This window comes from Falco biarmicus, chromosome Z (genome assembly GCF_023638135.1).
Source record: "Falco biarmicus isolate bFalBia1 chromosome Z, bFalBia1.pri, whole genome shotgun sequence".
In the NCBI taxonomy this organism is placed as follows: Eukaryota; Metazoa; Chordata; class Aves; order Falconiformes; family Falconidae; genus Falco; species Falco biarmicus.
The window spans coordinates 17,212,182-17,228,370 of record NC_079311.1 but is presented as its reverse complement, the minus strand read 5'-3'; the positions used below and the strand labels follow the sequence as shown (position 1 = coordinate 17,228,370).

Here is a 16,189-nt window from a genome sequence, read left to right as displayed (position 1 = left end):
GGCATGTTGTTCAAAATCACCTTGGATGTCTTAAAAAGTAAACATCGACTTCTACCCAGCAAGCCTTTAAAGAACATGCTTAGTGGCAAATCTGGGAATAGTCTTACTGCATTAAGGCTGTTCTATATTTAAATATAAGCAGGTGCTTACGTGCCATATGTGTCAGGCACAAAGCAACTTCCCATGGTGTCTAATGTGACTGAATAACAAGGAGGCAGTTCAAAAAAGGGCTGAGGTTCACAGGGATTTTGATCTGCAACAGAGTGACCTTCTTTGCGAAACCCTGCCTGTAGTTTTGTGATGTGTCATGAAAGGCAGAAGAGACCACCAGAAAAGATGGTGTGTGCAAAGTTCTGGTTCTGTGAAAGGCCAGAACTTACTGGGACACATGGAGCATGTAAGCACTTGGACAGATACATATAGGGAGGAGAAAACAGGCTGAGTTTAGCAGCTCAGTTCTAGCACTATGACTGTTGCAAAGAGGCAGCAGAAATGGTGAGAGTGTGGGAAAATGCTAGAGGAGCAGGAGGTGATGGCTGAGAGCCCCCAGAGAAAGAGATGGAGCTGTTGTTATGGAGAAACAACCACTTGGCAGCACGCAGATCTTGTAATGGAGCCAGCATTTGAAACTGGAGGGGGGAAGGAGCACCACGTGTCTCAGAAAATGTGGGAATCGGTGGGGTTGGATGGAGATAACCTTTGACAAGAGGAGACGCAAATTGTCCAGCAATGTGGAAGAAGGACAGTGCAATGAGGAAAGTGGAGAGGGGACAGTGTTTGGTGGATGGGGATCTCAGCCTGCAAAGATAATCTGTGTTTCTCCCTTCTGTGCCTAGAATGCATTGCTGCCAGCAGGGCTCAGGCAGCGGGATCAGACACAAAAGCCACCAACTGGCCCATTCAAAAGGGAGGAACTCATGGCCCACCTAGAAAAGCAGGCAAAGGACGTTAAAGACAGAGAAGACTTGGTTCCCTTCACAGGTGAAAAGAGAGGTATGGTTATCCTTTGCACCATGCTGAGCATGTCATGATGAAGGCATAGCGGGTGCACAGCAGAAGGGTTGTGTCTGACCTGCAATGCTAAGCACAACTTCATTCTGATACCACTGGGGTGGTGGATCTGCTCTCTCTGCTCTCTGGCCCCAGCCCAGGCTGGCTAATAAACTGGGGTGTGCTCAAGAGGTCTGTGTGCTTGCTGATTTGGGTACCACCTGATATGTTGTTAAGTGATAGGCAGAGGCTGTACCAGTGTGCAGCCTCTTTCCATCCCCATCCCACTGCAGCTGTGTCCAGCTCTGGGGAAGACATCATCTTCTGTCCTCTCCTGTTCATTCTCTGCCCTGTGCTCCTCTGAGCTCTTCTGGCTGCACTCTGTCTTCCACCATTGCCTTTCATGCTCCAGTCCCAACACTTTGAACTTCATCTCGGTATGGAGGCACTCCACAGCTCCCCTCAGCTGTGATGATCACAACACTTCCCGCCTAGTCACCTCTTGACGGCCCTGGCCTTGTTTCCCAGTCCTCTGCAGCTTGCATGTTCCTGTTTTGCTGCATCTTAGCTTGCAGTGACTGCTGCGTCCCTGCTTGGCGTGGCCCTGGGGCCTGTGAGCAAGGGACTTGCTCTGCCTCTCCTCTGGTATCTTTTCCTGTTCTCCTGGGACATGTCCCGTTATCCAGAGGGCTTTGCTGCTCCCATTGCCACTCTGAATATCATCCGACATGGGATGCGGTCTGGTCAATTCCTTGCCTCATGGTTCTAGGAGCTTCTCAGCAGCTGTTGTGTCTCACTCCATACCACAGTGCCCCTGAAGCTGAAGATCTGGTTGTATGCTGTTTGCACTACTGGTTGCCCCACGTCAAGAAAGAAGTGCTGAAAACGTGGGCATGTGATCCTGTTTCCCAGCTGAGGTCTTTCTCAAATCTGCCTCCTTACTGATCCATGTGCATCTTTAAGAAAGAGCTTGTGTTAAATCTGACAATTTAGTAAAACTTGAGGTGGTATTTTTGGCAAAAAAAAATTAGTTATCCTTGAAAGAAATAAATGAAAAGAGTAAACTGAGTGCTGTCAGGAAGAGCAATCAAGCAGCTTCAAGTATAGCCCAGCCCCGCGTTCTCCACCAGCCTGGCTAGCCCAGCAGGTAGTAGCAGTGCTCTGCATGAGACAAAGGTATTTCAGGCATTTTGAGTCTTCAGCATCTGGTCTGAGCTAATCGTATTTCAACCTGATATGATCTCAAACACGTTAAACATATTTTCACTTGTAACGTGCTGTTGAGTGAAAACACTACTTACATTGACTGTGAGCCAGAGGTGGTAAATTACATAGTTCACAGTTGTGGCAGAGCTGGAAATAAACTACCACGTTTGCAGTTCAGAGGGTGATTTATTAGTTTGCCGTGGGAGGTGCTGTCCCTGGCTGTGCTGCCGGACAGGGTAGGAGTTGGTCTGTGCATACACGCTGTATTATGATATATAGTGCTGTGTTTGCATACACAGTTTAATTTAAAGTTCAAACTTGTAATAAAGCATGACTGACATGGGAAACTTGCCAAAATTAAACCCCAGAAGTTTTGATGTCACTGAGATATCAAAAGGAGTTACTGTGTGACGGCAGAATTAAGCCTGCCCTGTTTCTCCTATTCCCTACTGAACTGACCAGATGCTGTGTATGGTTTGCCAAGCTGTGTGTTTGGTGGGACAGCGGTGCCGGGTCTCCGCACCAAGCTAGAGCCCAGGGCCAGCCCTTCCCACTCATTGTGCTACAGAGTGCCCAGAAGGTGCCTGGCCATGCCGGCACATGTGACACTGCACCTATTTTTGCGAGAGCAGCTGTGTCCCGGGAGGCAGATTCCTGCCGTCTTTGTTGGGGCGGCAGCGTGCAGGCAGGAGATGGGGTGTTTTGCAAAAGGCTGTTTATAGCAGCCTCGATTTCCTACTGCGGAACCCCAAAGCGCAGTTGCTTTTTCCTTGAGGCTAAATTTAGCCCCTTCTGTTTCTGCACATCCCTGAGCAGCAGGATCTTTGTTTCTCCCCTTTGGTGCCACTGACTCTGGTTTCAGGCTGGGGACAAAAATAGTCCTAGCTGGCATGCCGGGCTGAGACCTTTGCACTCGCTATCTCTCTGCAGTGATCCTGGGCTATTTCAGGGAGAGGACTGCTCCAAAATACCCTGGGATCCCTCCTCCTCCCCGTCCTGTCCCACAGCAGGGCTGGGTTTACTCAAACAGGCTGCTCCCTGCTACTGTGTTAAAACACTTACAAGCCTCTCTCTTTTCTCCGGTGGTGGGGGTGGTTGCAGGTAGGTGCCGTGCTGTGAAATCTCAGACCTGACTTGTAGGGAAGAGGCCTGTTCCTTGGCTTGCTGCTGTCCCAGGAGACACAGCATGGGGGTCTCCACCTGGCATGCCCTCCGTGTCTCTCCCCCTTGTCCTACTGCTCTCTGTAACAACATCGAGCCAGACCAGCTGCCCCAAGCCTCCTTGCATCCCATGTGCTGGAATGCTACCTCTGCCTGCTGCCAGGGCCCTTCCACCACCACCTTTCCACCTTCTTCTGGCTGAAGTACCACCTGCCCTGCCACCATGCATTCAGAGTTTAGCAGCAGGAACTGTCTCAGTGGTGGGATCGGTCCTGCTGGGTGCTGGGTGCAGGCCACTGGCCTCTCTTTGTCCGTGTGAGAGCTGGCAAATCTCCATCCCTTTTAGGAGAAGCAGCACAAACTCTGTCCCTTTCAGAGAGGTGAAGTCCTGCAGGGTATGGCTGTGCATGGCTTTCTGAGCGCTGCGCACTGAACAGTCATCGTCCTGTGCCAATGGACTGTTGGGTTTTAGTAGCTGCAGTCCTCTGCGTGCTGGTGAAAGAGTTGAGCTCCACAGTTGGAGGTGTCTGGCAGGTGCCTCCTGGCTGGCATCACAGCAGGACTCACACTGAGCTGATGGGATGGGATTCAGTGTCTCCTCTTATTTTTCTCTAGGTCCTTGTGCCCCCTCTGTTCTTTCCACTATGCAAATCTCACCCCGTGAAAATGCATCTGCATGGCTTGTGAAGCAGGTGTTATAGCTCTACTGAGAGTGACCTCACTTTGCATTTATAGGAAAAGCTTGGATCCCCAAGCAGAAGCCAATGGATCCTGTTTTGGAAAGTGTGACTCTGGAGCCGGAACTGGAGGAAGCCCTGGCTAATGCCTCTGATGCAGAGCTCTGTGACATTGCTGGTAAAATAGTTTCATGTGAATTGAGAGTTCAAGTTGTTTGACTACTAGTTTCTTTTTGTTCGTTCTTTTGCAGGAAATCAGCTATTGAGCTTTTTGTTGTTTATCTGAATGCTGTCAGTTTTGACAGGATTTATTTCTTTATTAAAAAAGAAGTGTATATTTAAAGTTACTCTCAGCCCATGTGATTTAAGCAGGAGCACAGACCAAAGCTGAGGAGGGAGAAGAAGGATTTATCAAGGGAACAGTGTGTGCTGTTTGATCTCTTCTGTATCTGCCACTGAATCTTGCAAATTGCAGCCTGTCACCTTTAGGAGCACAGCTTTCCTCAAGCCAAACCTCTAGGAAACAATCAAGCAGACTCAGTGAGAACGTGAATTTCTTGTGCAACCTCTTAAAGGCGCTGTCAGGTTAGAGCAGCGTTTCAACAGGTGCTCAGGGCTGCTTTTTGTTAATCATAGAATGACAGAATGATTTGGGTTCGAAGGGATCTTAAAGATCAAACAGAGAGATTTAGATTGGAGATTAGGAAAACTTTCTTCACTGAAAGTGTGGTGAAGCATTGGAACAGGCTGCCCAGGAGGTGGTGGAATCACCATCCCTGGAGGTGTTAAAAAAATGCCTGTTTTAAATGTGGTGCATAGGGACATGGTTTGGTTTAGTGGCGGACTTGGCAGTGCTGGGTTAACGGTTGGACCTGATGATCTTAGGGGTCTTTTCTAACCTAAATGATCCTGTGATTCTAGGATCACCTAGTTTCAACTCCCCACCGTGGCAGGGACACCTTCCACCAGCCCAGGTTGCTCAGATCCCCATCCAGCCTGGGCTTGAGCACTGCCGGGGATGGGGCATCCACAGCTGCTCTGGGCAGCCCATGCCAGCACCTCGCCGCCCTCACAGGGAAGAATTTCTTCCTAATACCTAATCTAAATCTACCCACTGGTTCAGATGTTGGGGAACATGAGAAGTAATTGGACAGTGTACTTACAAAGGGGAGAAAGGGTTGCGGATGAGGGAGGCAGGGTAATGACACTGAGGAGAAGCCAAGAGGGGTGAGGAAGGGTCAGTGTATAGTGGGGGGAGCAAATTTTAGGGAGGTGTAGGTGGTGGCAGTGGGTGTGGGTTCATCTGCTGTCCTGAGGCACGTTCCTCGTTGGTACCTTGTAATACAATAGGAATTTTTATTCCTATGACACCTCACAGCAACAGAAAATAGTTAAAGAGCTTTTCCAACACCTTTTAAAGCTATGGATTTCTTGCGGTTCGTGCAGTTGGTTGGTGTTGTGTTAGCTCAGGGGTGAGGGAATCCAGCGTTAAAGGTCGGTGCACCTCACAGTGACTGAGAAGCAGGCTGGAATACACAGCGAGCTGGAGAGGGGGCTGGAGCGATTGCAGGTGCTGTTCAAGCTCTTCACCAAGCTAAACAAGCCCTGTACAAAGCAAGGGCCGTTGTGGTCCCTGTCCGAGGGGGGGCTGCACACTGCCATGGTAGGTAAGTTCAAGCAGTGTTCCGCTGCTGCTTTTCAGGCAGTGTTGTCTGAGTGGAAGTGACCCCCTGCTAGCCTCATTGCTCTGCCTCTGCAGAGATGACAATATTGGTGTCTTGCTGAAGCCAGTAGTGTGAACTTAGCTCTGTGAGTGGGGTGGGATATGCCATGGCTGGAGGAGCATATGAACACCTCCTTGATGCTTTACTGAGCTCACATGTCCCCTCCTGGTCTAGAAGTCGATGAACGTTTTTCAGTGCTTGTTTTTTCCGGCTCTGTCTCCTTCAGACTTCCAGACCCCCTAGCAGTCTCCTCCTTGCCAGAAGTCTGTAAGGTAGCCTGTAGAATAATCACACCAACTAGACATCTTCTGCATAATAATACCATATTCTGGCTCAGAAATGTGTTTCTGCATTAAGGCTTCCAGCATAAGTACCTTGGCCAAGCAATGCATCTCTGGGTTTTGCTTTTTTACTGTACTCCTGTACTTCTGTAAAGCCCTGTCCTATAAAATCTGCCTTTCTAAGCTCCAGATCTGTGCAGCAATTATTTTCACAGAGAGATGCTGTTCAGGGCAGCTTGTTCAGCAGTTGTCAGGAGAACAGTCTTGAAGTGGCAGCAGGAGAACTGTTGTGATACAAGCTGTGTTGAAAACTCAATATTGACAGTGACAGCATTGCTCCTGCCTATTAGCAGGGCTCGTTGTCAGCCACAGTGTATTGGATGCCTTCCTTGGCTGGGCCAGTAGGATTGCTCTTGTGGGTGGATCATAATGAATCCTGGAAGGGCTCCCGTGCCTTTGGATAATAAACAGTAAGCACCAGGCTTAACAAACAGTGGGTCCCTCTTGGCTACTGGCACAAACTCCAGCCCCTCAGAACCCTGCCTGCATGGTCATAACCGCAGATCCCTCCCTCTGTCATCAGTCCAGGTATTCACAGTCCTGGCTGGTGGAGAGCTTTTGTTGTCAGAGGAAACTGCGTTTGGGGAGAGGACATGTGTCCCCAGATGCTGAGCCTGCAAATCACTTCTACAAGCTGTCTTGCTCTCCTGAAAATTCCGGCTGTTAGTACATGGCAGAGGAAAGGGCTGGCTGAAATACAAACTCAGAGTGCCCAGCCTCACTCAGACATGCCGATGGAGACTGCTCGGCTCTGTGCAGTCCAGCTGGGGGTGGGCTGGGGATGGTGTGGGGAAGTGGGTGGTTTGTTGACACCCTTTGCTGCAGACTGGCCTGCCCATGCAACCTGGACCTGGAGCCACAGTGAGCTGTCACCATAGCAGATGACATCCCTGTGATGGGCCTTGGGGGTAGCCTTCTCCTGCAACTGCCAGCCCTTCTTGGTCAAAGCACCGAACAAATGGTGACAGACTCATTGGTGCCAAACAAGCATAACAGGAGCAGTTTGTGGGAAAGCAAAGTGCCTTTGTGGTGGCATGCATGAATTTTATAGAAAGATTTGTTCCTTATTTATTGTAATCACTGTGCCCATGTGGAGGTCAAGATCTGTTCAAATGTGTCTGTTAGTTGCAGGTATTGGTGTGTCAGCATCTTCTTTTAGAAAGTCATATAGTCATTTACAGGGAAAAAAAAGATTAAAACCCAGTTTATTTTCAAACATGAACTTTATGTGAGTAGCAAGGTTATTTTTATAAACGGAATCTTTGCCTAAGTGTTTTTAAGCCATTGGCTTCCCACGGCTTATTCGCAGCTGCAAGAATGTCAGTAGATCCCCCTGGGCACATTTCAGTGTGCATTTGCATATTGATTTTGCAGTCATAAGCCTGAGACACACAAATTGGCAGAAGTTTGGGGTTTAGGCTCTTACAGCCTTTCAATTTTTTTCATACCATCACTTCCTGCATTTTGACTGAGCCAGCAGAGCTTTAGCCTCTCACCATGTCAACTTCCAAGAGTACAAAATCAGTTCAAAGCATACCACCACCCCTGCTTGTTGTGGAGTAAAAGCATGATGTGCATTGTCATGCTTTAGATGACAGTCACCTCGTGTGTTGCTGCCTGAGGGGTCCGTCTGGCTCTGTGTGGAGCACAGCTCATCACAAAAACTGGACTGTCACAGTGTGCAGCACATGCCCAGGTGAGCAAGGATGAGGACATGCAGGCTCCTGCTGGACTGGGCTCCTTAGATTAAATGCTGCCAGTGGCCTTTTTTGTGTGTTTTGTTGTCTTTCCCTCGCTGTTTTTGTGTGATCAGGTTGGCTGCTGGGAAGTCTTTGCTGTTTGTCTGTTTGTTGTCCACAAGATGACGTTCTTCTTCTCCTACGGATCATGGATTGGAATCCTACCTTGGGATAAATAAGGGAGCACATTTGAGCCCTGTTATTTATGACAGCTGGGGGGCTTGATCCCACCTTTGTGTATTCTGTGCTTGCACAGAGAAAGGTAGTGTGCTATGGACCCCCATCCTGGGCAGCATGACATGTGTGCAACCTTCCTGGCTTTGGAGCCTGCAATTACTCAAGTCAAGTTCTCCTTTTCTTTCTCTGCAGCCATCCTTGGCATGCACACCTTGATGAGTAACCAGCAGTACTATGAGGCACTGGGGAGCAGCACCATCGTGAACAAAGAAGGGCTCAACAGTAAGTGATTTAGAGTGTTAGCAGGATGCAGTGTTTGGCTTTGAAACTGCTAGCAACGTGGGAATTATTTTTAGAATGAAGGTTGGAGCTGTGAATGTCAGAGCAGCCTGTGATTGCTGGGGCCGTCTCTGGTGCATCCTTGCCCTGAGTGAGGCGGTGCGGTCTCAGGCTGCTGCCCTGGCACTGTCTGGGAGCTGGCACAGCCCAGGGAACAGCCCCACAGGCAGTGTGCCCTCCGTCACCCAGTTTTGGACCCTGAGAGTGCCTAACAGCAGGCACTGGCTGTCCTGTGCTTGTTGGCCCCAGTGCTGCACAGTGTTCCTGGATGCGTGTGAGCATTAAGTGGAGCTGATGAGTGCTTGTTCAGTCGCTTCTCTTGCATCTGTTTGTCAGTCATGCTTCCCTCTCCCAGCACTGCTTCTGGAAGAGGAGAAACACACCCAAAGAGAATATGCTGCTTCACAGGGTGCTTTTGGTTTCACTTGCAGGTGTGATTAAGCCCACACAGTACAAACCAGTTCCTGATGAGGAACCGAACTCAACGGATGTGGAGGAAACTCTGAAACGAATACAAAACAATGATCCTGACCTTGAGGAAGTCAACCTTAACAATATTATGGTATTTTCTCCTTTCTACTCTCTTCTTTTAATAACAGGACCAAACATTTGATACACAGAATGCAGAGACCAAGTACGTTTTGCTGCACAGAGTAACACCACAACGCTGTCTGTAGCCAGACAAGGAACACCAGTACTTCCCATCTCCATTTTGGGCAAACAGGGGTTGTTGCCTCCTGTGGGACAGTGGTGTGGGGCTGGTAGCAGGAGGACTGCTGTAGATGCCTGGAAGAGCAGAGCTGTGTTGAGGATAGTTTGGGACACCCAGCTGCAGCCTGTCTGGTCAAAGGTGTTCTTAGGTTGCTTTAATGGTTTAGTCAGGCACATTGGTGGAGGGGCTGTTTCATGTAAGATAAAGTGGTGGAAGGAAGAAGGCTTCCTGATCCTGACACTTGCCATGAAAGCAGGAAGGAGCCTCCCTTCTTGCACGTGAGTCCTGTCCATCTCCCACCCACCCCTTCTGTGGGACTCCTTTACTTGTTGTGGAAAGGATATCAGGACAGAGCACCACTTCTTGTGTTCCCCCTGGGACACATACACATACTAAAAAATACAGGTCCTGACCCCAGGACCCCCATCCCATGGGGTCTGTTGAATGACGACATATTCAAATAGCAAGAACGTGCTTAACTGCACATGCGTATTAAAACCACTTGTGCCCTGATACCTGTGCCTTTCTATAATGAAAATATTTTCACTTTCATGTATTTTATTCTGGCTAGTGGCCCTGAATGTCTCTTGAGGACTCCAGGCTGAGGACCTGGCAGGCAGGTGCTTTTTTTGTGCTGGACTCAGGACTTTAGGACACAGTTTTGAGAACTGGGAGCTGGCAATGGAGATGATAAGCCGCTGTGCTCTGTGTTATGGCTCAGTAGATGGCCTTGACTATAGGTGATTCCACGTGGTGGGATCCAAATGGTGTGCCAAGAAGTCCAGGCTGAGGATACCACTTAAAATTTTAAACAGGTGAAAATTTGTGCATCTGAAAAGGGTATATGAAGTGCTTGGTAAGTGAAAAATACTCATTTTGTAGGAACTCAGAATAAGCAGCATGGATTTATTTTCAGTGTTGAAGCTAGCATGGCAAACTTTCCTGAACATTTCAAATTTACCTGAACATGACATTAATGTTGCTCTGTGCTGTCATTCATATTAAAAGGTTCAGGAGCAGTGTTGTGTAGGCTCATGAACCCTGGTTACATGCATCCCCACAATGCCTGCGTTTGTAAGTATCCGAGTTCCTGGGCATAAACAGCAGAGATAATGTAGCTTCAAATCAAGCCAGTAAGCTGTGAGCAAAGTGGGAAATAGGATGAAGGCATTGCCATGCTCCTTAGGCCATGCTGATTATAGCAAGAGAACTTTAAAAAACATTTATTGACCCCTTCCTAAATTACTTAAATGTATTTGGTGATTTGACCTTGTTAAGAAATTTGAAATATCATTTAAATGTGTTGAACATCTCTTCATATGGAAGATGGCCTAAGACAGGTGTCTGCATTTCTTTTCACAGAATATTCCCATACCAACTTTAAAAGCTTTTGCAGAAGCGCTGAAAAATAACACCTACGTGAAGAAGTTCAGTATAGTTGGGACACGGAGCAACGATCCTGTTGCTTTTGTAAGTACTGCCAGGTCATTGTCATAGAGTTGTGACAGGAGCTGTTCTTGGACAAGGCATTTTCAGAGTTACTGACTGCTTTTGCACCCAGCATCATGTTTGGCACATCCTGCACCTCTGCCGTTTGGTACAGGTGCTGCAGTTTCGGGAGCACTAGTGAAAGCCGGCGACAGACAGGCTTTGGTTCCTTCACTTCCTTTTCCAGCTGCAGAGATTTCAGGACACAATCCTTTAATCCCATTCAGTCTCATATGCACCCTGAAGGATCTCCCAGAAAAGGAGCAGCAGATGAGAACTGACTTCCTAGTGGTGTTTTGTAAAAAGCAGTTTGCCTCTCTTGATTTATCCTACATCAGGGCCACGACATCTGTTTCTGTTGGTACAAAGCCATACGCTGCTGTGTCACACCTGGCCCTGCCCTCGCATGTCTGCTCTGGCTCTCTTTCATACATGAATTTGTGCAAACCTGTGCAGAAGCAGGACTCTGCATTTCTTATGTGTGGTCTCTGTGGTAAAGGGTCTTTCTGGCTGTTCTGGGTGGTCTTAAATACCAGCGGGGATGCAGAGAGGTGCTGAGCATTCTGCCCGGCTCTCAGGCTACCTTCCAGGCTGCATTCTTGCACACTCCTCCAGCACCAATGCAGCCAATTTTTGCTCTTCTTTACCCAGGCCACCCCTACCTACCTCCATGCACACATGTTCACACCACCAGTTGCCTGGCAGAAAAAAAAAACTTTTTGGAGGGCAAGTACAGCCCTCACGTTACTTCAGGGACTCTGGACTGCGGAAGAAGCTGGTGCAGGCAGCATTGATGCTGTTTGAGGGCTTGTGGGTCACGGTGCAGCACAAGGGGAGCTGTGGTGCCAAGTGCTGTGTGAGTGGGTGCAGGTCAGCCCTGCCACTTGGGCATCACCTGCTAGTCCTCCTGCTTCATGATGTAGACAGGTCCTCCCATGCAGCTTATGGAATGAGATCATCAGATCAGGTCAGGGAAGTTGGGAGTGTGCCAGCCCACTTCTGGTCTCACCCACTGAGGGGAGCAAAAGTGATTAATGTGGTTGTGAAGCCACTTGGGAAGATGTTTTGGACGTGGAGAATGCCTTGCTGTTCAAGACAGATGCTCATCTCTCTGTCTGCTGTGATGGGAAGCATCTCAGCCCCACACAGGAGCAGTGCAGGCAGGGAGCAGATCAGGTGGGAGGCAGGGCTGACCATGCTGGCTTTAGAAGAGGGACAGATGAAGCTGTCACAGAGCAGCCACAAGTGTGGGCTGTCACCTTTTGGGGTGGCCCTAAGGGTTTATCCATACAAGGTTTTGCTGCGGCATCCAGCATGCCCACATTCAATAGTACCTCCGCAACAGGGGGGATCCCCCTTCACCCTGCGCAGAGCTCTCGTGGCTGGTGGCAGTGGCACCGCTCAGCACTCAGGGTCCTCCTGGTACCCTCCGGAGGTGAGGAGAGCTGAGCCCCTGCTGCTTCAGGGTGCTCTGCCACTGCCTGTCTGACTGCCAGCTCTTCCCACCCACCTCTGCCTACAGGCACTAGCAGAAATGCTGAAGGTCAATAATACACTGAAGAGCCTGAACGTGGAATCAAACTTCATTTCTGGGTCAGGGATCCTGGCTGTTGTTGAAGCGCTACAGGGCAACACATCGCTCGTGGAGCTGCGCATCGACAACCAGGTAAAGCCTGCACAAGCAGGAGCTCTGACCAAGTGAACGTGTCCTGGTTATGGGAAACTGAGTGGCTGGTCAAGGTGGAGGGTGGCAGCCTGCCACCACTGCCAGGTTGCTTTGAAGAGGTTTCAACCCCTTGTTTGTGCTGCAGTTCCTGGCCAGTATCTGCTACTACTTACAGTAATTAATAAAGGCTGTGGCAGCGCAAGCAGCTTTCTTGTTCCTGGTGCTGCCCTGGAGAGCAGTGATGCACTTGTCCTGTGTCAACCTTGCTCGGAGCTCTTGCAGGGTCTTAAATAAATATTTAGTAATATATTAGTAATCGATTATATAGTAAAACTGAAATTCTTGCTACAATGCAAGGGAAAGAGAAGGAGAGCTCCAGAGCATGCAGTGGCACAAATGTCATGGCAAGTTTAGCTCCCCCAGAAGCCCAGGGGATAGTAGTGAAGCAGCTGAGGTATGGGGAGCTGAGGGACAGGTGACTGGGAGTTCAGAACCATAGTTTCTCCAGACATCTCTTAGCTGTAAATCTACCCAAGAAACAAAGTCTTTGGGCAAGAGGACTTGTGGGAATGTCTGCTGGAGGAGTTGGAGCCACTTGGCTGTACCAGGAACAGGCCAGCGATTTGTTTCGCCAGCTCCAAGTCAGAAATGCCAAATAACCCAGCAGGTCCAAAGAAGAAGGGAAGGGGTGGAGATGGCAGATCTAAGTGCTTGCTCTGAATCACACTCTGACCTGACCAACTTGCTTTTCTGTTTTCAAAAGAGCCAGCCCTTGGGCAACAAAGTAGAAATGGAAATTGCGAACATGTTGGAAAAAAACACCTCTCTGCTGAAGTTTGGGTACCATTTCACTCAGCAAGGTCCCCGGCTCCGCGCCTCCAATGCCATGATGAATAACAATGACCTAGGTGAGTCAGGCTGGCCACAAGCCAGGGAGCACAGGAAGGTCCTGTGGGCAATTCCTAGTGGGAGAAGGGCAGAACTGTTCACTTGAAGGCTCCAGTAGTTGTGCCTTAATTAGAAACCACCCCTTGAAGGACCTGATGATGTCTTGCCCCTCAAGAAGGAAAGCAGCCTTCACTGACTGGTTCCCTAACATCACTGCTGTCAGCCAGGCAGTGGGTTGTGCTCCAAACCTGGAGACACTGGACAGCTAAAACTCCCAGAAGAAGCAGCGTTTTTGGCAGTAACAGTGGGTCTTGTTGGGAATGAGTGAGAGCTGATAACGTGCTTCGGTACGGCGCGTGATACAACATATGGCACATGGGTTATGAGCTGCCAGCGCTTACGATTCCTGCCAACTGCTTGTCTTCCTCCAGCTTCATTCCCACTTCAACAAGGAGATGAAAAGTAGTAGAGCTGAACTTTGATGGCAGTGGGACTTGGCCCATCCCCTTCAGCAAAACAAATTGGAAATGTTTCTAGGGAGAGGTGGGAAGCCACATGGCTTGGAGTTACTTTTATGCCCTCAATGAAAGTGATGACAAGTGCTCACAAAATGTGAGCAAGTCTGCAAACTGCCATTTCAGCTGATGCATGTGGCAGAGGCTTTCCATTGCTTGGCTACAGGCTGCTGTAGAGCACTGGAAACCCGTCCAGCAGAGCAGTACTAAATGCAGCCAACGTACCAGCTGCGCTGCACTCAACAGCTCTGAACTGCATAGGCAGGGTGGTTACAAACCTGACAGCACCAAATGCCTTCTTGGCAGTGGCAGACAATATACCCATAAGCAATAAGCAAAAGTTTGCTGATTGTCCTTTTTGTGCACTAGGAAGAACCCCTTCCCCGGGAGGGCAGGGGTTTGCAGGGCTGGGGGGACAGAGCTGGCAGCACCCCTGACCCAGTGCTAGGCACAGCCCTGCTGCGTAGGAGGTTGGGCTGGAGGCTCCCTGGGACACACTCCCCACCACTAGCACTGCTGGGTTCTGCCAGACACATCTGGAAAGCGAGGACTATCAGGCAGGGTCTGAGAGAAGACCTAATGTACAGATGCTGGCTGTGAAAAAGTGGTGAAAAACTGGAACTACTTATTTCAATCTGCATGTGATTCACCACAGACAGGATCTTCTGTCCCTTCATGAATCACCTTCAAGTTTAAAAGCCACACAAAACCAGCATTAAGCGGCTGCCACGTTTAGACAGATAACAAGTATGTTGTGTTTTAAAAATAAATAAAAATCAGTTTTGCTTGAGCCAGTACCGTGCTCCTAGAAAGCATGGCCAAGCATGAAGGTATGTGCCAGTTCTTCAGGGACCACACAGAACAGTCAGTATTACAGTTCACTGCATATTTATTCTGCCTGTGGCTGCATTCCTGGTGACTAGAGAGCTGCACCAGGAAAGGCTTGCTATTTTCTGTCCTTTGGAACAGAGCAAGGTTTTTAACAACTGTGCAGCATCTAGCATTCAAAGTAATCAGCTGGAAGATTTGCATCTAGTGTTTTAATTGTTCCTGCTGTTAAGGGGAGGAATTCACAACTTGCCTTCCATTCAACAGTTGTGCATTTTGCCTCTTTGACCATCAAGATCTGCATTTTTTGTCTGATTTGGTTCTTGTTTGCAGCTCGTATTCATCGGTCTGATGGTATCTGGCAATAGCATCTCAGCTCTACACCTGGACAATGTATAAGTATAGAAAAAACTTTTTATTTTCCACCCTGTCAGCAATAGCTCTCCGCTTGTGCTCCACTCCAGTGCTCTTACCTACGGGTGATGACCCGATGCTGCCAGAACTTGGTTTTGGTCCTATAGCTGCTGTTCTCCAAGATGCTCTATATGAACCAGCTGTGAAGGCTTTTACATTCATCCTCAAGAGCTAACTTTTGCATCCTCTTTATGCCTTTTTTCTCCTTTTTTCCTCACACAATTTTCTTGAAAAGTCATGACTGTAGCTGTAAATCAATGTTAAGAGTAGATGTGAGACTGCCTTGACCATGTTAACCGTGTACAGAGGGCTGAAGGCTAAGGGCAGAGCATAAGAAATGAGACAGTTTTATTTATTTGAAAGGGCAATTGAGAAAAACTAGCAAAGGAAAAGCTGTGGCATCTGTCTCCTGCTGTCTTTACATCAGTCAGCATCAGGTGATTCTTTGGCCAAAGTCCTGATTACAAACTGTGTGAAATAAAATTGACTGTAGAGTAAGGGAGGTAAGGCTGAAAGTAGCTTCTGGCCTTAAAAATTCATAGGGAGAGAAACCTCATCTTACCTTCCTTGATTTTAAACTGTGTAAGGCTGTGCCTGCTGCTTAAAGTAGGAATGCAGAAGCTGATGCTATCCTATTTCTTTCTTTGCACTAAGTAAATTTCTCAGCAACTTTTCACAGCAGGTAAGCCAAACCTGCCATACATATCTTCCTGTTGCCATGACTGACTCCTCTTCCTCTTCTTTTTCAGTGAGGAAGAGAAGACTTGCAGAGTTGAATGGGCCTATTTTTCCCAAGTGCAGAACTGGAGTGTAGTTCCTGGCTATGGAGGTCTATCCCAGTGACCTGTGCGACACTGTGGAATTCTAAAGGCAATAAGTGCCTTGACAGAGTATTTGTGGTGCCTCGGTTCTGTTTTATGCACTAACAGTTTAAATTAACTAGTGGCTGTAGTTGAAGATATTATCCAGTAGGACTGTTGATGTTTTCTGTAGAGTTGGAAACTATTCAAGCCAGTAACAACCTGCCAATTTGATGCAATCTCAGTTTAGAGTACATCCCAGCGTAAAAGTGACTCTTAACCTGGGACCTAATTTTTCTATAAACTTCCTGCACAGTGTTTCATACAGTTAGGATGTGGTACGTATGAGTGAAAGACAAAATCGTTCCACACACATTACAGATGTATTAAAAAAATACTTTATTTTTTTCCCCAAAATTGATCTCAAGTCACTTTAGAGGAGCAGCTAGTTTAACAAACTCTTCTACTACCTGGAAACATGGCTGATTTCAAGAATTGTGAATTACAATTTTTTACCAACATTT

General features: G+C 48.2%; 1 protein-coding gene across 5 annotated transcripts in view; it reads left to right on the top strand.

Annotated features, from left to right (window-relative positions):
- Positions 1-16,071, top strand: part of TMOD1 (tropomodulin 1) — a 29,453-nt gene extending 13,382 nt beyond the window's left edge. For 4 of the 5 annotated variants that reach the window (XM_056323715.1, XM_056323712.1, XM_056323714.1 and 1 more), the window contains exons 3-10: positions 837-993; positions 4,093-4,212; positions 8,208-8,297; positions 8,786-8,916; positions 10,429-10,536; positions 12,077-12,220; positions 12,984-13,128; positions 15,615-16,071. In XM_056323715.1, coding sequence (XP_056179690.1) covers positions 837-993; positions 4,093-4,212; positions 8,208-8,297; positions 8,786-8,916; positions 10,429-10,536; positions 12,077-12,220; positions 12,984-13,128; positions 15,615-15,679 — 960 coding nt within the window. In that variant the 3' untranslated portion in view covers positions 15,680-16,071. Of the gene's footprint in view, positions 1-836; positions 994-4,092; positions 4,213-8,207; positions 8,298-8,785; positions 8,917-10,428; positions 10,537-12,076; positions 12,221-12,983; positions 13,129-14,784; positions 14,845-15,614 lie in introns of all 5 variants that reach the window. The other variant, XM_056323716.1, reaches the window with a different exon arrangement.
- Positions 16,072-16,189: the final 118 nt, after the last annotated feature.